Source organism: Aedes aegypti, chromosome 3 (genome assembly GCF_002204515.2).
Source record: "Aedes aegypti strain LVP_AGWG chromosome 3, AaegL5.0 Primary Assembly, whole genome shotgun sequence".
NCBI lineage: Eukaryota > Metazoa > Arthropoda > Insecta > Diptera > Culicidae > Aedes > Aedes aegypti.
The window spans coordinates 227,077,220-227,100,006 of NC_035109.1; the positions used below are offsets into that span (position 1 = coordinate 227,077,220).

Here is a 22,787-nt window from a genome sequence, read left to right on the forward strand (position 1 = left end):
GGTTTTTCTATACCGAGTACTAAGGACGATCTTAGGCAGCGTGCAAGAAAACGGTGATTGGCAGCGCAGAATAGAGCACGAGCTCGCTCTACGGTGAAGGTGGCTAAAGCTGGGAGGATACGCTGGTCAGCGTATGTTGCAAGAATGCCGGACAACAGACCGGTAAAGATGGTGTTCGTTTCGAATCCGGTTGGAGGAAGCGTGGACTGAAGAATGAACTAACTTTTGAGTACTTCATTTTCTCCGTGTAGGGAACCTGCTGAACAGAGCAAGTCCCTGTCATAAATCATCTTTTTTTTTTGGAATTTAGTTGGAGCCGCCTGACAGCTTAACTTGTCAAGGCTGAACCCTCGGTCTGGCTTTTGCCAAGTTTCCCCTCTACCAAGACCAATACACAGACGGACTAGGCTATGGTGCCCACATGAACACTGTTTTTGTTAGTATTGTGACGTAGTTTTTGAAAAATACCCATATTCCCTTGCTTCTGAGAAAAGGAAGCATTGTGAAAATCAGCAGCTCCATCAAAATTTGTTTGAAATAGTAGTTTAGTACCGTGCTGCATCAATACTCGGACGCTTAAGCCGACAGCAATGCTTCTTCTTAGATTTAGGTATGTTTGGTTAAAATATTCTTGTAGTGTTATTATTCAATATATTTTTACACTTCAGATCGACGTAAGTTTCTCCCTATACTGTTACAAAGAACAACACGTAACTAATGTTAGTGATTTCATTACCTGAACTGAAACGCGTGTAGCTTGAACTCGTTAACGTATGGCTGGAATCTCAGATAAACACAATCAATTTAACATCACACCATTTCTTTAAACTCACAACATTCTATATGTATATATTGCTAGTCTTCTCTTGTTTTATATATCAAAAATACAACTAACACTAGTAAAAAAAGGGGTCTTCCACGCGATGTCCGGGTTTAAAATCACTGACCCGTAATCCCGGACAGTTTCTTCACACTTCTTTAAATGCACATTTGCTTCATAATTCACAACAGCTACGTTACGAAACATTGAAAGTATGTCTCTGTATTTGATTGTTTCAAAACACTCCTTAAAAATATACTTTACACACTCTTTCTTCAACTTTTGGTTTGGGTTGTGCGTTCAAAGATTGTTAATCTTCAATGACGTCCGATAGAAATGATTAACGTATTGTTATTTTTATTAATTATTTGGCAGTGTTAACTAGATTGAAAATGAAAGTATAATAATCTTAAATGTTTAAAGTATAGATTATGAAACAATCCCAAACATAAAATTATTCAAATTATGCATAAATTAAAAAAAATTATCAAAGTGTCCGGATTTTGATTCACCACGTGTCATTACTACCGTAAGGACGCCATTCTCCGCTCATTTAACAGCATTTCAGCATGTTAAATTCTGTCAAAAATCAGTCGTTTGATATTTTTCATAACTTTTTGCGCTAGACGCAAGATAATCCATTTGTTTTTGCAGGAAAAAAGTTGAAATGTGAAAAATGTATAATGGTACCGAATAACATGTATGCCAATGAAACAGGTTTAGGGCGCCATTCACCGCTCATCCTAAGTATGAGGCCTTATACACAGCACTAGTTGGAATCAATTTACTTTATTTAGCTGATTGTTATCTTTGTACTATAGTACGGCAACATATTTAACATAAGCAGCTAAGACGCATTTTTTTGATCGGCCATAGTAAAATCATTGTTGAACTCATATTTATTGCCTTAAACAGCCTAAAATTGTTTTTTAGAAAAAAATGTATAAGATAAAATCATATAAATTTCATTCTGATACAACCCTTTTTGGTATACCAATACATGCTAATAACTTTTATAGGGAAAATGTGTTCAGATTTTTCAAAATAATTCAATGAGCGGTGAATGGAGCATGAGCGGTGAATGGCGTCCTTACGGTAATACTGTCTAGTCAAAATGGTTTTGAATAATTTGTCATTTAAGTGCTATTCTGATTACTCCTGTCTTTTACGTAAGATTAGAGGCTTAAATGTCAATTGTCGTGAAGTCCTAACAAAATTAGGCTGTTTAGTAGTAGTTCTAGTTAATTTCTTTTTTTATTGTTAAAAGTATTTATTGGTCATTACGTTCATGTATCCTCAAAGAAAAAAGTCACTTTCCTGGTCTGTTTATCAATTTCTCGAACCTAGCAAGTGAACCCTAATGATCGATCTCAGCGTCTTATTTTCCATAGTCATTTCTATAGTGAATATTTGAGAGTAAAGTTACTATAGGCTTCTATAACAGTCACCTACAAGATTCACTTTTCGGTGGCAAATGCAATGCTTCACAACGCCTACTTTCTACTTGTAAATTTTGCGAAAATGAAGCTGGAATTAGATTATTTATACCGTTGTTATAAAAGAGGTATTGCTTTTTATGGCAATGTAAAAACCAGAGTTTTCATTCCCGGGAATTGAGATTTCCCGGGAAATGATTTTCTGTTTCACGGGATTCCCGTGTTTTCCGGGTAGCTTTTTAAAAAAAGGATTTACTATCTTTTTTCAAACAAAAACCATCATATGGGCTAATGGATTATGCCCTCCCATCGCGGCAAGGTCGCATAACCAAGGGGAGGGAAGTCCTTGTCATAATGTCATAAATCATCTTGCCTCAATACATACACCTCTGTGTACCTTAACGCTTTAGTAAGAATCAATCATTTGTCAAAACTGGAATAGAGCTACTTGGGCACTTCCAAGATTCACTTTGGCATGGGGGGTTTTTCTCGACCAAATTGTCTGAAATTTTGAAGCACTTCATAGCGCCGCATATTGTGGCCAAATATGAGTTCATTACCTTTAAAAAGGTGTGAATCAAAAGTGCTAAGAATAAGATCCGGCTCCCTAGCGGTTATTTTTTCGACTGATCAACAAATCAGCAACAAACCTTTTTCCTTGATTCAACCCTCTTTTTCTCATGATAGCTTCAGAGCTCCATTGATTTCCGTTGAACGCGAGACAAATCGAAACTTTAGCCCTTATGTAACATTGTTTCTTCCAGCACTTTTTATAGAAACGATTTTTTGGTATAGGAATAGTCAATCAAAGTCCTGGGGAAAAGAGGGTTAAGGAGTCCTATCCTAACGTTTATTCGTAGTCTATTTTGTCCTAGCTATTCGTAGATTTTTACGTATAGCCGTCCTAAGGCACCTACCTGAATGATTTTTTATTATTTGTATTATTCCAGAGAAATTTCGGTAACACGGAAGGTCAAAGTAAAATTGCTTGACGTTGGCCGAACTATTGATTGCGTGTCATCCGAGTTGCTGCATCTGCCGGAAGAATTCCGCCGATTGCCACCGCAAGCAATCGATATCCGCATCGTGGGAGTGGTTCCACATGACTTCGAACTGGAGTGGGACAAACAGGCTACTCTGAACATTCGTGAATGGATCTACCGGTATACCAACAATGACAAATTCCACGTGGAAGGCAAAGTGATGCTAACGATCAAGGATACCATTTGGGTGGACACAATCCGGCTGGTGCAGCACCTAGAGGGCATCAATACCGAAATAATGGAAATTCACGTGAAATCAGAGATTGTTGGTAAGAACTTTGGCGTAGTTGATAAAGAGCCACTGGAATTGTTATCTCAGATGGTGGAAAATTGCCAAGCGTTCCGAGAGAAAGCGATTGCGGAAGGACTTGAAGAAGAAATGGAATCTGTAAGGCAGGAGATCGACGAGAATGACGAGGGTCAAGTTTCCAAACTAGACCAGTTTGTCCAAAAAATGGATAAGTTGGATATAATCAACAGGCCAGTGCAACCCAAAATACTGAAACCCATGGAGTTGAGTGAAACAGACTCGGATGATTCCATCTCAGAGCAAAACGTACCTGAATATCACGACAGTGATGTAGATAACGAATCGAAAGTGGAAAAAGAACTGCAGCTGGTAAAACCAACAATGCGCAGCTTCAATGAAGTGTACGACGAAATCGAAGAAGACGCTACCCATGAAGTATACATTTCCCAGTATTATGCCCCAGACGATTTTTATATTTGTAAAGTTGACAAGTATGTTTCGTAAAATCTCGATAGCTTTTTCAAACAGATGTAAGTAACACCATTATGGATAAAGTTAAGTGAATTCAAATATTTTTCTCTTATGCAGCCATGAAAACATGATCATGTGATCTAAGATGCTTAATCATTAACATTCATACGATTCGCAGTACCGCAAAGCTTACTTCTGTTACGTACGTCTCTTTGGAAAACGTATCGAGAAAGCTTTTATATTTAAACTTTATTGAATTGAAATTTTGCTTGGTAGGTTTTCTTTTATTTCGTCTATGATTCACAATTTCACTGAAGATGAAACAAACCTGATTCCCCTCGAAACGGTTGCAGTAGGAGACTACTGTTTGGCGTTGTACGATAGTAATTACCAGCGCGCCAAAGTGACGCACATTGAAGGACGAGACATCCGGCTATTCTTCCTGGATCTTGGTGGCTACGAAACCTATAGACAGATCGACTTGTTCAAACTCCCAGATGATCTTCTTAAGGCGTCAGCCTTTTGTGTAAGTGATGGTCTTTCAACGAACTTATAGCTTTTAATAACATGTTTTTTTTTCCTATTACAGGCCATCAAAGGAGAGGTGGCATGCTTGAAACCACGTGAGAATGAAGAACAAGGCTGGAACCCAGAGATTGGCGATAGAATCTACGACGAAGTGCTTTGCCAATACAGAAGCTTTAATGCGAAAGTGATCGAAAAAATCTCCACTGCTCATGTGGAATCGCTCATCAAGTGTAAATGTTATCGATTACTGCTATTCAGCCCAGAGCATGAACTTGAGTCGTGGATTTATGACGATATTGTTGAGCTGCAACTTGCCCGATATATTGAAGAAGAGAGGCCCTTTTCAATCGACATCCACTTTGAAGATGATGTTGTTCGGCATTTGTTGGACCCGAATTACAAGCAGCAAACATCTTCAACCGATGATGAGCAGGAACCTCGCATTGTTGAAATCGTCGAGCCTAAAGATAAAGCTTCTTCTGCAGAGGACCAAGTTAAGACAACGAAACCATCGAATAAGCTTGCCTTGCTCAAAAAACGATTGCGAAGGAAGAAGTCCATTACGAGCATTGCTTATCCTCGCCTGAAATGTGACTTCCGTAGTCCCAAAACTATCTGGCGTCAAGACGAACAACTAATTGTGATACGTGCAGTGGCTCCGGAGAATGTTCGGTATGATCTACTAGTTGACTCTGATTCGCTGAAATTATGTTACATCGACGCTGACGAAAAATATCTTCTGTCGATTGTGTTCTTCGCTCAAATTATGCCTGAGTTGACGGTTCATGAGGTGCGTGGACTGTCAATTGTGATACGTTTGGCAAAGTTAGTTCCGGTGGTGCAATGGCCATCACTGATGCGAAATGGAGACAAGGTACCCTGGCTGCAGCAGTGTATCGAGTTGTCCAACTCGGATGAAACGGACGGAACGGATGGAATGCGCAATACTTCGCCAACAGTGCCAAACCTGGAATCTACGGACAGTTTAAGTGAAGAGACCGATTACGAAAATGACTTCGACCGATTTGATCCATTGGCAGATGATTATTTCCTGCGGGATGGTTAAAAATGGTCTACAGTTTGTTTTAAACGTTGTAAAATAGTTTTTTTTTATTACAAATAAATATAAACCGTTAATGACAACCATGAAGTTCTCTTTTTTATGTACTAGATTAGAAGTAGGTTTCGTGGCAGTGCGGTTAGCGGCGTCAGTCGTTTAGGCGTATTGTGTTACGAAGGGTGGGTTCGATTCCCGCTCCAGTCGGAGGAAACTTTACGTCAAAAGAAAAAAATCTTCACTGAGTGTACCGTGTTGTCCGTTGCCTAATATTACACTGAGGAAAGCGGTCGTAACACTGTCATAAGATTTGCTTATGGAATTACGACACAAGAAAAATCTTTGAAACTCATGAGACCAACGTATGATTTTCGGCAGATGTTGTTTCCATAACATACCTCCTAGGAATTTCATAAGATGATCTTATGATCCAGCATTGACATGATAACAAAATCCATGGATAGTCTTATGAATTACGTTCTATTCTTTGCTTGGTTCCATAAGACTGTCTTGTGTAATTTCAGCTTCAGATTATAAATTTCAATAAATGAATTATACTATTCCGCGTTGAAAAAAAGATTAACCATCTTGCAAAAATCAAGTTTGCATCCATTTTGTCACGCCGCAATTCGAGAGTGCTTCGTGAAGCCCAAGCAGGACAGTTCGGTTTTGCGTCGTCCGATTGATTTTGCTGACGGATTCGCGCGTGTTTTCGTTGCCGGAGTTTTTTTCCCTGTTTTGGAGCGTCTTGCTGGGTAGTGCTTTGTGAAGCCAAGCAGGACAGTTCGGTTTTGCGTCGTCCGATTGATTTTGCTGACGGATTCGCGCTTGTTTTCGTCGCTGGAGTTTTTTTTCCCCCTGTTTTGGAGCGTCTTGCTGGGTAGTGCTTCGTGAAGCCCAAGCAGGACAGTTCGGTTTTGCGTCGTCCGATTGATTTTGCTGACGGATTCGCGCGTGTTTTCGTCGCCGTAGAATTTTTTTTCCCTGTTTTGGAGCGTCTTGCTGGGTACGTATTTGGGAAGGCCCAAGCAAGACGGTTTGTTTTCGGGACGCCAAGAAGTTTTGCTGTCAGTGTCAGTTTTGTGTTCAGTCGAGAATGGATTACCAACTGGTGAGTTCGTTTCATGCTTATGATAACACATTTTTTCTTGAAAGCGTAACTTTTATGTAATATTAAAACAAACTTTGTATGGTTCGTCACTATATGTGTCGGCATTATGCTTTTTTCTTATACAATTTCAATATACATATATTTTTCTCTTTTTGACATTATTAAAAATTATCTCTTGAATTGTTCGACATTGTGAATGTTGACGTACTTTCTAAAACTTCTACCATATCGAGACAAAATGCACAGTAATACTCATATGTAATTTTCAAACAAACTATGTATGGTTCGTCACTACAAGTGTCGGCATTATTCCTGTTTCATATAAGTTAAAATATATACATGCAATTTTCAGTTTTCGTCATTAATAAAAACGTCTTTTGAATTGTTCGACATTATAGATGTTGACGTATTTTTTCCATAAACTTCTCGAGACAAAAATACAAAACTAGCTTTAAATACAAGTCGTATATTTCCCCCTTGTCCATGGATCGCATCACCGACCAGAGGTGACTCCCAGATCTTTTCCTCCCTCACTATTTCGGAAGCCATATTTAATTTCTGATAGTGAAATGCCTGTGCCGAGAAAATTTGCCTCATGTGGCTTTTCACAATGATGAGTAAAGCGTAAGCGTTCTTATGACATTGACAATTGATAGTTATGAAAAAAAAATACACTAGTCGTATAAATTTCAATCTCGTCGTATGAAATACACAAGTGTCTTATGAACCAACAAAAAATAATAAAAAACGCGTTCATTAGTGGGGCACAGATAGCCGTAGCGGTAAACACGCAGCAATTCAGCAAGACCAAGCTGAGGGTCGTGAGTTCGAATCCCACCGGTCGAGGATCTTTTCGGGTTGGACATTTTCTCGACTTCCCAGGGCATAGAGTATCTTCGTACCTGCCACACGATATAGGCATGCAAAATGGTCATTGGCACAGTAAGCGCTTAGTTAATAACTGTGGAAGTGCTCATTGAACACTAAGCTGAGAAGCAGGCTCTGTCCCAGTGGGGGCGTAATGCCAGAAAGAAGAAGAAGATTTGTCTCAATAAGGTATTTTAATTTAATATAGCATTATAGAAGCACATGTTTTGAGCATAACATCAAATATAGAAAGATATGAAACAAAAAGATTGCTTGAAAAATTTACAAACTTTCGATAAAAACTCTAATCTATAAACTAGCAACACGGCCAGGCTAGCAACAAAGTGCCCTGTTGCAATCCAACTCAACGATGTGAAAGTAGCCCTTTGCCAAAACGACCAATGGGAAGTGGTCTTTTTTGACAGGCAATTGGTTTCATTTTTGTACTTTGACCTGTCACGGCTTGTCTTAGGCACGTACAGAGGCTCATACAGTGTTGTTATAATGCGACAAGACTCGAGCACCATTCTCGCACCAACTAGCAACGCAAAACAAAAACAAAACAATATCCGAAGAAAAAGACATTTACCACTACCAAATTGCACAAGACGTTAACCAAAGACCATGGTTTTCTGAAATAAGACTTCCAACACAGCACACTATTACTATTAATCGACTAAGGACAGGACATTTAGCAACGAAGGACACCTGATGCTGCTGCTGCTTTGCGTTTTGTTTGACTGACAGAATCGATGAACTGTGGCAAATTGTGGTCACAGTTCTCAAGCCTGCTTGGAAGTGTGCAAAATAAAAACTTTTCAACGCGAAAGCAAGATTTCTATATAAAAACCATCAGCAATAGGTCTATTCAAATGACGTCTCAAATCAGCTGATCGAGAAGCACTTTGACATTTCTTCTATGAAAATGACAGGTCCGTGTTAGGGTTCGTTCAAATATTACGTAACGCAACAGGGGGAGGGAGGGGGTCTTACATAGTGTTACGATCCATACAAAAAGTTAAAATGTTTCATACAAAAGCTGTTACGTGGGGGAGGGAGGGGGTCTAAAATTGTCAAATTTTGCGTTACGTAATATTTGAATGATCCCTTAGCACCGGTCCTCCACCGATGTAAACAAATGCATAGACGGATCTGTCACATGAAAAGGCCTATTATCGTCGTCTTCATCTGCTTATTGAGAAAATACAGAAAGACTTTAGCTCGGCACATCCCACGAGCCACTGTATTTTAGATCTACGGTCAAGGCTTACAGAAGTTGCCTGAACAATTTGTTTCGTCATTCTGGATCTCCCATAAAACAGATTAGCTAGATTCGTCCTGAATCAGGTTGTTCTCGAACATCTCGAATCATTTCCATTGGATTCCATTTCCGCATTATCCAAAGGATGATCATCTGGGTCTATCATGACTGTAAACGCATTCCACATCATGACGTGTGTTTTGAGAAAGTATTCAATCCGATGCTTTTTTATCTGGTGATTCATCCATGGATATACAAAATACTGTCCGTAACTCGCTATTCCAAATCTCGATATTGAATTATAGAATGTGTAGTAAATGTGGGGTTTCATGGATACCTCGATGGTCCCTTTTACCAAAGTTACCCTGATTTTGTGTTCTTTAACACGATATTTCCCTAACTCGATAGTCGCCTTAACATCGAGTTACGGAGAGTTGACTGTACTGTAATAACTAAATGTCTACGGCCAAAGAATATAAATTGCAAATGAAACAACCAGTGCTATTAGTGTTTTAGTAGCTGTCGAACGAGCCTATGAACATGATGGGACTGGTATGCAAATATGTTGGTATATTAAATCGTATATATTCGCATAACAGTCTCGCTACGATTTTTGTGCATTTTTAGGCAAAAATATTCAACTTGAATTCAAAAGAAATTTATTTGGTTTGTTCGTGTACTCAACAAACAATGATATGTAGAAATATAACACATTTTAGGCGAAATAGAGACTCAAAATGGAGCGAAATTGTTTCCACATGTCAACCGTCTTTTTCTCAGTTTGTTGTTTTCCAACATGGGACTGTTGTGCAAAGAGGGGCAGTTAGGGTGTCCAATGTCCATACTGCCCCGTGTCCCTCTAGTAGTAACCATTAAAGTTTTTCTTGTTTTTTTTTTTTTGTTAAAGTATTTTTTAGTAATCACGCCAAAGTATGCGCTACCATATAAAAGTAATGCCATGTAACATAAAAAAAAAGTCTGTATTACAGGTGTTGAGTGTCATAAAATTTAACTCTAAGATATTTGGCGATCGCTATAACCATATTACTAATATCCGCATTATTGCTGCGTATCTCTATTTTATTGAATATTGTATATAAAATCAGGTTTGTAGTACAAAAATAAAGTTATTGTATTAGGTATAATGGCATTTCCACCTAAATCACTATCCTTCTTTACATGTTCAGTAGCTTTTTATATTCATTCAAGATCGTTGCTTCCTCGATCAACGGTAGATCTAGATAAGTATCACTGCTCGTATCCATATCCTTGGAGAAACTCTTATACAGGATATCCATCATCTCCTTTTTAGCGTTATTACTGTCGTTTTTGGCCTTTTTACGGGAAGGACCTGCCTGTTGTTCCGTGTCGGTTGCTTGATTAGATGTCCTTGCGGTTGAATCTGCGCTGTTAGTTGCAGGTGTCGAGGCATTTAACGATTGCAAATCAGTCAACAGTTTGTCATATTCATTGTTCTTTCTTGCAGACACGAGAAACTCAACAGATTCTTCAAAATTGTTAATATTTTGCCGAAGAGCTGCTATTGCTGCTTCTCTATGGAACCCTAGATCAATTAGTTTGGTGATGAGATCTTCAGAAGGAGTAATGCTACTTGCAAGCTCTCGCTTGAGCACTTCGTGGTTATTTTGCAGTTCATTCAAGGCTACCAGAATATCGTTATTCGACTTCTTCAGTGCAATGGCAGCATATGATTCTGAGTAGCCCATTTCAACTAGCTGATCAACCAGATCAACGTTAATGCGAACTTCATCAGCGTTTTCATAACCAATCTTCTTATACAGGTTTTTCTCTCGCTTTGACTTCTTCTCGTTTGCTGCAACAATTTCCCTCCGACTGTTGATGAAATCTACTGCTGCTTCTACATTATTTGACGTAGCTCTAAGGGCGATTCGAGATTCAGACAACTCGAACCCAAATTCCAGCAAGGTGGTCAATGCGACATCATCGACTCTGAGAGATTGAAGTTCGGTTTCAACCACCTGGAACATGATTTTTGCCTCTTCCCGTTTGTTCTGGTGAAAGAAGAGAACTGCCTTTAGCAAATGCAGCCTAAGTAGTAGTGCTTTCTCACTGCACTGTTGAGTGCCCTTAATGGTCGCAACGCGACGCATGTTTTCTCCATAGCTTTGCCGAAATTTTTCCTCGCATAAACGTAATCTCTGTTCGGCATCAGGCAGTTGATTGATGTTCTGAAATAAGCACTGTAAATTTCGAGCTTTATGTTCAATATTAATACAACTTATACCTTAAGACAAAGATAACACCAAACTATATCTAAATTCAGGAGGGCATAGTTATCGACCATTGTCAGTAGTTGAGAATTACAGGTTCGAAAATCATTATCGGCTTCCAGAAACAGTAAAAGGGCTTCTTCAAAGTTTTCTTTCCGCAGGGCCACTTTACCTTTCTCGTAGAGAGTTAAGGCCATCAAAAGGGAAGACTTCTCAGCCTTGGGAAGATGAATTGCGTTGCCATCTTGGTCTTCCAACTAGAAATAAAATGAAGTTGATTTTGAAAGCCGCGAGAATGGAACATACACAATAGGGTGGGTAAACCGTTATATAAAAAACCAATCCAACCAAATCAAAAAAATGTTTCGGCGCGGTCGATTTAAACATAGATGCAGAAATACAATATATTCAACAATAATGATTTCCTACAACTTATGGTTTGTATATTTAGAGTTGAAAACATCTTCGTTCAAAACCGGCCACCGGGGGTGGCGGGGTTGAAAAATGCTCAAAATTGCCTTACGTAATTAATGGATCGCCCTTAGGAGCTGATTAATTCAATTTCAAATTAAAGGCCCGCATAATTTCTCTATTTTAATTTATTACCTAACAAGTTACATTACTATTGTAAAACCTCTTAATTTTCGACGAGCACTTGAGCTATTTCAAGAGGTCCACCACATAAAAGTGTCCTCTACATGGTAGAAAACCATAGAAGCTGCAATATTGACCATCAGTTTCTCTGTTGTAGTCAAGAAAATTCTTCGAAAAAATCTAAAGAATACGGTAGACCACCAAAAACTGGATGAATCAATTAAACATCTACTTGAAAAACATCTTTATCAATACCATGGCCGTTCCCAAACTCGATGGTGGCTCTTTCAGTTGCCTATACAAGTTTACCTGTCTAGCACAATATTTTCATGCAAAATTTAAATGTGTTCAAATTTGATTAAAATGAACATTTAAATGACTGTTTCGAAAGCATTTTGTCCAAATAACGAAAATTCGGTCCTTCTGAGGAATTTCGTTCAAACATGTCTAGTGATGTCCTGGTAAAAAATAGCACGAAACTAAGATAAAAGTGTGCGCGCTGAAATAGACTTTCACAATAGTAGTTTACGGAACAAGTTGCAGAATGATGATTTTTACAGCACGAGTCGTAAATTTATCCTACGAGGCTTGCCGAGTAGGATAATTACGACGAGTTCTGTAAAAATCGAGTTTTGCAACGAGTTACGTACAACGTTTTTTGCAATTTCGTAGAAGACCACTTGATGGTATCAGAAATTATATCGGAATGCATTCACCATTATTTTACAATTTCTGAGGAATTGTGTTATGATTCATTACGCAACTCAAAACAGTTGCGTAATGAGAAAGCGTTGCGTAATGAATCATTACAGCACTGGTTTCAGTTAGGTAAGGAATATTCCCGCACTGCGTACTCCAGTGCAGGAAAGTAGGCCGTTTCATGACAGATTGGCGTGATGGAAAACAGCCTATTACGATGAGAAATTGCAAAAAAATATAAAACTTGTCATGGCGTTCATCGTGTTCGAAAGATATGGCCAATAAACTATTACTAGGTCCGAATTGGACCATGTTTTCCCATAATAAGCAGGGTTTCCCATAAAAATCCCATACAAATTTCAATTGTGTTGCTCACATGCATATCAGATGAAACCGATCACTCTTAAATTTTGCAGTTATTTGCGGCCCTAAATGAATCCGATACCTTGATCAGGAAAAATGGTCACAATTACCCACCTTAATATACAATTTCTATACATACGCTAAGAAAATCCGAATGGTCGTTATCACTGATCAGTAGTTCAGCATCAGTCCGAATTTTATGAACACGATCATACAGACTATTTTCCTTCTGAGCTGCATCTACGCTTTGGGCCATAATCAACGCCATTACAGTTGCCCCGTTGGGCACGTTCTGCTCGGAGAGGGTCTTACTGTGGTTTAGAACTTTGCCAGCACAAACCAGTTTGATTCTGATGCAAATAAAAATGATATTTAAACAATAAACTTTTATAAAGCGAAGGCAAATATTCACCTGAGAGTATTGGCTCCCAAATGTCCAGCAACGGTTTCGGCCAGTTCCTGCGCTTTGGAGCTAATCTTAACTTTCGCATTGAAGTGTTTATTTGCTGAGCCTTGCATCGGAGTCCTTATCTTCAACGTCGCTGTTCCGGTTTTAGTGAACTCGTCTTTACTCTTCAGGTTATCCAAGGCATTTCGTTGCAGTTTTTTGATGGCATTCAAACAATCCTTGACAGATATTTGCAGCTGCTCATGAAATTCTATTGCTAATTTCTGCAAAAACACGTATTAGACAAATGTTGAGTAATCCCGAATATGACAAAATTACTTCCATTTCCGGAATGGAACATTCTTCGGTAGCAGCATTATAGTACGGAAGTTCCCAGAGCTTAACTTTTTGCTGGTTCAGTTTGGCACGGATTTGAATCACGTAACTTTCGTCCTCCAATTCATTCGTCATCCTTAAACTTTTTAGTTCTAGAATAAAGTTCAATAAAACTGGTTCACGGCAGATTTCTGGAAATACGCTGTACTTCACTTAAGACGTTTTGTTCACAGGATGAGTCTGTTAATAAAATTTCGATTCAATTTTCCTGTTCTTTCCTGGACAAAAATCAAAATAAAACTAGCGGAGCAAAACACAGCACAGAAAAATAAATACGTAAATCAATCGTCCAAAGGTAACGCGTTACGTTGTTACGTGCCGTTACGTATGATTAACACACTGAAAAATTGCGGGTGCGTTTTTAAGCCAAGTACGGACCTGAAACGTAAATCACTCAAGTAAAATTTCTCCTTTTTACCGAAGTAATTTTGACAGCTGATTCAGTATGAGCGTAATGTCACTTTTACTTGCGGAATAATTGAGCGGCACATTTTTCCGTTCGGAAAAGTGACAGCTCCCTTTGATTTGTACGGCAGGCGTTACCGACGTTATGAAATCAGCTCTACTTCGCAGCAGCGTACAGCTCAAGTAATTTCGGTAGCGAAATCAATACAGTACCAGATTAACGGCCTAACTGACAAATGTAAACAAACTGAGTTTTATTCACCTAACAGTTTGTTTGATAAATTGCAATTATATAATGCACATCTGTTCCTTAAAAATAACGTTTTTCACGAACTAAGTAAGAAAAACATAAAGGCGCATTTGATATTCTCTTTCGATTCGAATTCTGATGTCAATTTCGCCCATCTTCCCCCTCTGCGCTAACCGGGCGCAATTGAGCTTGAGTGTGGCAGCAGGGCGCATTTCAAACTGAGTGTGCAGAAGGGCGTTAGTGATAAAGGTTCGTGCGAGAGAGCGTAGCAGAACGGCGAAGCTGATGATAGTCAAACCAGAAGGACGAGGTCAAAAGGCGCAAACGCTGTTGCCAAACTGAAGAAGACGAAAAACCGAGGGGCGCAACAGCTCTAAATTTTGTTGAATGGCGCATGATGGATTTTTATTTATTTTAACATGTTATTCATAATATTTAAATAAGTTAAATGTTTTGCTACAAAAATAATATTGCAATGGATCCTACAAAAATGCATCATGCGATTAAATCGATCGGAATCATAATATAGAATTAAAATTAAACCCGCAAACTTCAAACCGATTTTACAGAGAATGTATTAGTCTTCACATTCGCCCTAGTTCTGACTCTGTATTGAAATCATTCCTTGACCGTTTCTTGTCCTATCCTTTTGCACAGTACTTATGATCAGCGTACCGGCCATTAGGGGTTTTAGGTAGTGCGTTGCACTTATCAAATAGGGTTAAAGGCCTTTTCATGTGACAGATCCGTCTATGCATTTGTTTACATCGGTGGAGGACCGGTTCTAACACGGGCCTGTCATTTTCATAGAAGAACTGTCAAAGTGTTTCCCGATCAGCTGATTTGAGACGTCATGTGAATAGGCCTATAGGCCGTCTCAAATCAGCTGATCGGGAAGCACTTTGACATTTCTTCTATGAAAATGACAGGCCCGTGTTAGCACCGGTCCTCCACCGATGTAAACAAATGCATAGACGGATCTGTCACATGAAAAGGCCTATTGAGTGATATGAATAAAAAACTTTGAACTTTACTACATGTAGATGTTTGAACTACACTTTGGGGCCATGCACAAATTACGTCACGCTCCAAGGGGTGGAGGGGGTCAAGCCAAGCGTGACAGGCCTTACAAAATTTTCGGAGGACTCATACAAAAATTGTGACGAAGGGGGGGAGGGGGTCGAACAAGTTGAAATTTAGCGTGACATAATTTGTGTACCATCCCTTTTGGTATGAATAAAAAACTTTTCGAACATGTAGTACTTACCTGAGACGAGACTCTCGAAGACGGTCTTCTTTTTCTGTGATTGCTGAGTTTTTTTCTTATTCCACTTGGTGTTTATACCAATTATGCGCAAGCCGTTCAAATCCTCACATGAACCTCTCAGCAAAAAATGTTTGAGTTTGCATCATATCGAATCATAAATAGCCGTTTGAGTGAAATTTCATGCCAGCAAACGTAGCAGATATTAGACATAATTAATCTTCTGCTTAGATTTATCAGCAACTTTGGAAAAAACTGCTCAGCTGACTGAGGGTTTCAATAACAATTTACTTTGAACACAATACTTTTCACTTTTTCAGCCATAAAAACGGTGGGCTGCATTTGACGTTTCGTGAGAGGGGAATCTGGGCTGCATATGACGTTGATATTTTTCCTCTTCGCGAGTCTCTCTCAGGTACTTACTACTTTCGAACATGAGCAGTGACTGAAGCTGCACGTTAAGAAATTTCCATTCAGAGTGCAGAGTGATTCTGCACGTAAAGAATAATCTATTCAGAGTGACGCTTAAAATTAATACAATCATGTATATGAAGAAAATGCATGGAATCTAATCGATTACGTGACAATTTGCACAAATCATGAAGGTGCTGTTATTTGACAAGATTTGTAGTGTAATTTTGCGATTAGTCTGGTATTCTCTCTATGTCCATGATTTTATGATGATGGTACATCAAAGAATTTTCTGGGTGGTTTTCGGCCTTCGCCAACGCCGATGATTTTTTAAATACTAGCTTAACATTTATGAAGAGATCTTGAGATTACAGCTATCAAATTTGGAACCACATATTTTCTAGCACCAGTACTGAGATTCCATTTCCGTCAGACCTTACCCCCATTTTTTATATTTTTCTTCGAAAGGCAATTATTTTTAATAATTATTGACGCTTTCAGATGTTTTTTATATGCACTCCTGATTTTCTTACAATTTTTTGAAAAATAGGGAATTTGAGGTGAGTTTCGTCATGCGGCACAGTTGTTTCAACCCTGTGGGTATAGAAAGTGGAGACTTTTCCAAAACTTATACAACATCCCTGCATTGGATGTTTGTAGACCCAACAAAATGTCAAATCCAGCAGAAATCAAAATATTGACTCGCTTCATTAAAAATTCATTGAGCTGGAAAAAAATTAATGGTCTTCTTCAACAATGAAACGACCATAACAAATAACCCATTCATCTCATTATCTGAACCTGCTGGGGTGCGCCGGATGATCCGCGGTAGGTTTCGAAAAGGATCCTGCTCTCTTGTGGTTTTGTAGTCGGCGGCAGACTGGCAACGAAGATTTCACTGTGCAAAAGCGTATCATTGTTATTCCCGGATATCCGTGGAAGCCGGGCGGAAGCTCTTGCAACCTTCCGGATTTCCATTCGAGATCAAATAGCTTCAATATGCTGCCATGCAGTGAAATCGATCGCCAATTTTCCACTGGCCGCAAAACCAGGAGAGAGTAGAACTCTTTTCGGAAATTATTCAGCTGGAGCACCACAGCAACTTCATGTGAAGGACATGAAGAATTTCGTCGTGACGGCTCTCTTCGTGTCATGATGATTCCAGTTTCCACTTGGTTGGTGTATTGGGAATAAAACGGGGAAATATGTCTGCGCACGCAATTAACATAAGGGTTCCGGTGTTGAACCTGTTAATATAGATATTTGAACGGCCAGTACCAGCACCAAGGTCGTTTCCGGGACGGATGAGGGGATTTCAGTCACCGCCATTACCAAAAAATGAAAAAGTAGTGCATTCAAATCAGAAGATCAACAAAGTTGAGACCAATGTTCTGAATTTACTTAGGTGGCGCAAATCATAGACTCGTGCCACTATTTCTTTCTTTTATTTTCCGGCTGACGTCACTATTTGCTCTGCATAAGAATAGCGAAAGAATAAAAGAGAGAACTAGTGTCACGCATCAATGATCTGCACCACCTGAGTAAATCCAGAAGCTTGAGTGGAGACCGTAAAGGAACAGCGGGAACAGCTGATCAAAATTCACCACAACGTGGAGATAAAATCATAGGGGAAAAAGGGGTCTGATAAAAATCGGAGAGTAATAAATTGTAGGGGACCGTCGGGCGAACTGTCGTGCCGCCAGTTTTTCATTGTTTTTCAATGGTTAGGAGCTTCAAAACATATGGGTTCCTTAGAGAAGTTTGTCTAGTAAATTGAAAGAAAGCTCATGAGCAAATAAAATTTTTTGACGGAAATGGTCTATTGCGGTAGAATTTTGATGCTCCTCGTGTGTTTTCTTAACAGCATAATGAATTCCGATGTTCTAAGTGTTTCTGTGATATTCTCGTTATTTTGGTGGGGTTTCTGATAGTATCCTTGGAATGTCTAGAACTTAGAATGTAGAGATTTTTATGAGAATTGTAGTGATTCCATTGGTAGTCGTTAGAATTCAATGAGGATCTCCCCTAAAACACCAGGGTTCCCTTTGAAATTATTAAAATTCTTAACGATTCCACAAAAAATCCCATTGAAATCTATAAAATATTTACCGACATTCAAATCGTTTATATTAAATCGATATATTCAAGGTTTACTTTGAAATTCCAACGGAACTGGAGATCAACGGAATCTTAAAGGTTTTTACAATAATTACAAAGATTGATTTTCGGAATTACAAATATTCACACAATAATTCGCAGGAATCCCACCGCAATCTCATAGATTCTTACAGAAATATCGTCTCAAAGATACTCACAGAATTCCAAGAGATTAATATTCGGAATCCCATTCCCACCCCAATTCTAGAGTTTTTACCAGATTCCTAATATTTCCGCAATATTCCTAGAATGGTATTTAAATTTTCAGAATTATCATAAAAAATCCGACATCCCTATCGGAATCTCAAAGTTCCTACAGGAATTCCGGAATTCAAAAGGAAATCTGAGATGTCAGAATTTACACGTAAAATTCAGAACTACTTTATCAATATCTGAATTCCTACCGACATCCTAAAATTCCTAGAAAATAACATAATTATCGTAATGCCAGAATTCACACGGATATTACAAATTGCTACTGCCGGTAATCTTACCGGAATCTCAGATTTGGCGGAGCGAAAGTTTTCGTAACCTCAGAATTCCTTAGCAAAACTCAAAATACCTTCCGATATATCAAAACTCATATCGTTTTCCCATGATTTTTACTCAAAAGTAAATTATTCCATTCAATTCCGCAAACTCAAAGCATGTGTAGCAACCTCTGAAGCTAACTACCAGTAGCTTTGTAGTAAATGCTACCTTTATTCATAGCAATGCGTTGTTTGTAGTATGTTCGAAAGGTGTAGAAAGGAAAATGACACAAACATGTTCCACTCGTGTTCCACATATAGCGTTTACTACCGAGATTGTAGTAAACTCAACTTTACTACATTTTATTCATACGGCCCATTAAGTCCGAAACTGGCGTTCAGTTTGTGACTCAGAAATATAGCCCATAGGCCTATTCAAATGACGTCTCAAATCAGCTGATCGGGAAGCACTTTGACATTTCTTCTATGAAAATGACAGGCCCGTGCTAGCACCGGTCCTCCACCGATGTAAACAAATGCATAGACGGATCTATCACATGAAAAGGCCTATTTTACTAGACGTTTTTGAACAGCTGATCGCTTTTTTATGAATGACATTTGATAAATATTCACGTAATTTCTTCACGTGATATGTCTCATATTTCCCTTGGAACACAAAGGAAACTTAGTGGCATCGTATAGAGGAAGGATATAGCTTTCATCAAAGACTAAAAAATGTTGCTGGCCATTTTGAATTTGGCCGCCATCTTGAATTTTGTAAAAAAAAAAAACTATTTTTCACCATTAGCGCACCGCTCGTTTGGCAGCGTCCATTTATTACGTAACGCTAAAATTGGAAATTTCTGACCCCCTCCCCCCCTCCGTAACGCTTTTTGTATGAAAAATTTCAAATTTTTGTATGAGCCGTAACGCTTGAGCCTACTCCCCCCCTCCCCCTAGAGCGTTACGTAATTTGTGGATGCCGCCTTTAGAATAGACCAGGGCTGCCCAACGTACCCAACTAACAATAGGGTCCTAAAATGTTAAATGAATTCTTGTTTTCATTTGATAACACGAAAGAGCATCCCAACTAACATTCAGTGCAAATGTAAACATTCTCTAGGCCCTCTTTATACGGCTTTATGCTGAGTAAAGGCGCTGTACATATGAACGAAAGCTTCTATGCGATCCTTTTATCAACAAATCTGGCGAATCTACTCAGCTACTTTTAATCTGTGTTGGAAGCTCTTATTCATACCGATCATTGCTCTATCTCAACAGTTATACGACAAGTAGCTGTGTAACATCTTCGGAAGGCGCTTTCTCAACCATTTCGCAACTTTTGAATAATTATTATACAGCTTCGCTGTATAATCGATTAAATATTATTGTCAAGCTGTTTCACAGCTTCCGGAATTCATATCATAAGTATCTGAATTTAATGTTCCCAACGTTACCTGCCACCGCTTGGAATCGAACTCACGATCTCTGCATCCACAAGTCTCGACGCTGTCCTTGTTGCCACCACAGTCTATATCGAAAGGCAAAGAAAACACACCGTTTTGTTCTACATCGAAAACGGTTCACACAATATTTTATAATGATCGTAAAAGATGCCATAGCCGCGCTTACACCACTTCATCAGGCTGTAAAAGGGTGCGAAACGTCAAACGCAATGTTTACATCCAACAAGCTGAGTAGATGCGTCACAAGTTGTTGTTTTACAGCATACTGCTGTATGCTCGCTGTATAACTAACGACAAAGTGCTTCTTAAATATATATTGAACAGCATAACTAATCATATTGTATAGAAGCAGCCGGATTGATGATGGCGAGTTTTATTTCACATCATTAGGTTTCTATCTTTTACTTTATCTTTTCTTATCTTTTTTTTTTTTTATATAGAGTTACAGCTTAGTGAAAGCAGCAAAAGCGATAACTGTCGAAATTTATTCAGCTTAGATTTGTAGCTGCAAAACGTTTGCGTTACAGCTGTATTAACGCTAATCGTTCTATTTTTGACAGCTTTCATTTTTTGCTGCGTTCGCTGCTTCAATTCAACTGTTATACAGCACAAAGCAAATAATCTTGGCTTATAGCGCTAAAATTGTTAGTTGGGATGTTACTACAACCTGGGAGGGAGGCACAGATACTACACACGAAATATAGAACAACGTTTGTTTGAACTGTAAGATAACTCCAGCTTGCCAACAACAATCAAGGCAGGCTTGAGGAAAATCGCTAGTTTTCTTTTGTTGTGTACTTTCGATCTTTCCTGACAAACATGGAAAAAGGACCACAGTTTTCTATGCACTAAATATTCATTTTCATTGGAAAAAGTGAAACGATGCGTTTTTCAATGCTTTATATTCAATCAGATTGAAAGGTGCTCACGTGACATTACTTGCATTTTGTGCATGGATTGATTTTCATTCGATTTTTGTCACTTTTGATGAAATGCGAAAATGTGTTTTATTCAGTTACGCGCTTTTTCCATGTTAGTTCAATGTTTGAGATCTGGGCTCACAGTGACAGTTCGTGACAGCGGAATCTCGGCTCACTATGACGTACAGAAGTTTTGTATTGGTTTCTCCCTCCCAGACTACAACTACTTTAGCCATTTTTCCCGCTCAAATAACGGATATATCATATAAAAACTTTAATTTTGAAATTGGATCCATAAATGAGCCTTGACACTTGAGATCATGTTTGACGTTCGCTGAGTCGATAAAAATACCACAGGGGTTTTAGTTTTAACACTGGGGTTGTTCCTTTCTGACATTTTGGAAGGGACACGGAAAACAAAATACACCTAAAATTTGAGTTTAAACCAAGGGGTGTGACAAAATCTACAAAAAACATAAAAAAAATGTTTTTTTTTTGTACTTAAACAAATAAAAAACATTAAAAAATTGAGTAAACATGTGTTTTTGGCCTAAACTTAAGCGTTTGGCACTAAAATTGGGACATGGTTTTAGGACCCTATTCAGAGCCACAAACAAGCATGCATGTTTAATTATTGTTCAATAATGGTATTGGTTGGTTGGTTTGACTTTATTAACGAGATTTTTAGCCCTGGGCTAGTTCATCTCGGGACCAACGGCTTTACTTCCCTTCCGAAGGAAGTCGTCACTATAACTTTTTACGTCATAAGTGACTATGTCGGGGATGGGATTCGATCCCAGGTCCTCGGCGTGAGAGGCGAGTGTTCTAACCACTACACCAGGTCCGTCCCCAATAATGGTATTGACCATTGCACGAATTTTTAGATTCTAATGAAATTGTTCATGTGCTAGATACAATTTACACACTCACTAACATCAGCAGGCGTATGCTTTGAAAGCTGTTCATGACGTTTCAAAACAATTCAAAGCAGTCAAATAGATTGCATCGAAGCTCTTTCATCGTTATGTTTATTTGAAAGCAACCAGTATCGGTGTTAAAGAAAAATCCACCGTATTGCCAGCTACATCCCATCAACATACTTCATCTCCCAACGAATGATCCTTAAAATCGCGAACGGCAATTAATAGCCAGCAATCGTAAAGATCATCGGGAAGCTTGAGAAACTCCCCAATGAGCTTTATTGTCGTTTTCGAAATCAGATTCGTTTCCCGTTGCCAGATTCAGGAAGTAATCGATTGGCGATTAAGTATCCCGACTAGCGGAAGAACTTTCAGAGGTCCATCAACAAATTTCATAACGCTAAAGGGGGTTGGTGGGTGTCCTTAAGTTATTAAATCCCATTCAGTTTTAGGAGAATATCCATACAAAAAGTATTGCAAATGGGTTTGGGTGGGTGTCAAAAATGTCATTTTCAGCGATAAGAAATATACCCTCAGCAACTTGACCTTCGTCGTTGTCTATCGATTCACCCAACACGGAGAAAAACGGCCTTAGTTTGAAACAACCATTTCGTTGGTTGAAATTCAATGTAGAATTTTGGTTGTTTTCAACTGTAGTTTTGTTGATGCAAATTATTATTTTTTATTGAAACAGAATAGATTCATAGTTGGTGTCAACCTAAGAAATTAGGTTGTTCTCAACAAAATGTTGTTCGATTTAAACTGTCATTTTATTTGTTTTTAACAAAAGTTGGTTTTATTTTTAACAGAATGTGAGTTGTTATATTTCACTGTCACCAACATTATGTATTTGTTTGTACACGGAGAAAAACGGCCTTAGTTTGAAACAACCATTTCGTTGGTTGAAATTCAATGTAGAATTTTGGTTGTTTTCAACTGTAGTTTTGTTGATGCAAATTATTATTTTTTATTGAAACAAAATAGATTC

At 38.6% G+C, this 22,787-nt stretch overlaps 2 protein-coding genes across 4 annotated transcripts in view; one reads left to right on the forward strand and one right to left on the reverse strand.

Annotated features, from left to right (window-relative positions):
- The window catches only part of LOC5572990, a 44,602-nt gene extending 38,904 nt beyond the window's left edge, over positions 1-5,698 (forward strand). For 2 of the 3 annotated variants that reach the window (XM_001654267.2, XM_021849973.1), the window contains exons 11-13: positions 3,207-4,040; positions 4,297-4,546; positions 4,610-5,698. In XM_001654267.2, the coding sequence (XP_001654317.2) occupies positions 3,207-4,040; positions 4,297-4,546; positions 4,610-5,614 (2,089 nt within the window). In that variant the 3' untranslated portion in view covers positions 5,615-5,698. Of the gene's footprint in view, positions 1-3,206; positions 4,080-4,137; positions 4,223-4,296; positions 4,547-4,609 lie in introns of those variants that run through there. The other variant, XR_002501295.1, reaches the window with a different exon arrangement.
- A 4,168-nt stretch (positions 5,699-9,866) lies between these two features.
- On the reverse strand, positions 9,867-13,797 carry LOC5572989 (NEDD8 ultimate buster 1). Its single transcript, XM_021850440.1, has 6 exons — positions 13,685-13,797; positions 13,480-13,628; positions 13,165-13,424; positions 12,892-13,102; positions 11,111-11,353; positions 9,867-11,054 (listed from the first exon to the last, which is right to left on the reverse strand). The coding sequence occupies exons 2-6, from the start codon at positions 13,609-13,611 to the stop codon at positions 10,020-10,022; spliced, it is 1,881 nt and encodes a 626-aa protein (XP_021706132.1). The 5' UTR covers positions 13,612-13,628; positions 13,685-13,797; the 3' UTR covers positions 9,867-10,019.
- Between the last annotated feature and the right edge of the window lie 8,990 nt (positions 13,798-22,787).

Bases quoted from the DNA above. Each gene is read 5' to 3' on its own strand.
- LOC5572989 (XM_021850440.1), bottom strand. From the start codon at position 13,611: ATGACGAATGAATTGGAGGACGAAAGTTACGTGATTCAAATCCGTGCC. The intron at 11,354-12,891 runs GTATGTATAGAA...TTTTATTTCTAG, and splicing joins ACCATTCGGATTTTCTTAGC to TTGGAAGACCAAGATGGCAA. The intron at 11,055-11,110 runs GTATAAGTTGTA...TGCTTATTTCAG, and splicing joins GGTGTTATCTTTGTCTTAAG to AACATCAATCAACTGCCTGA.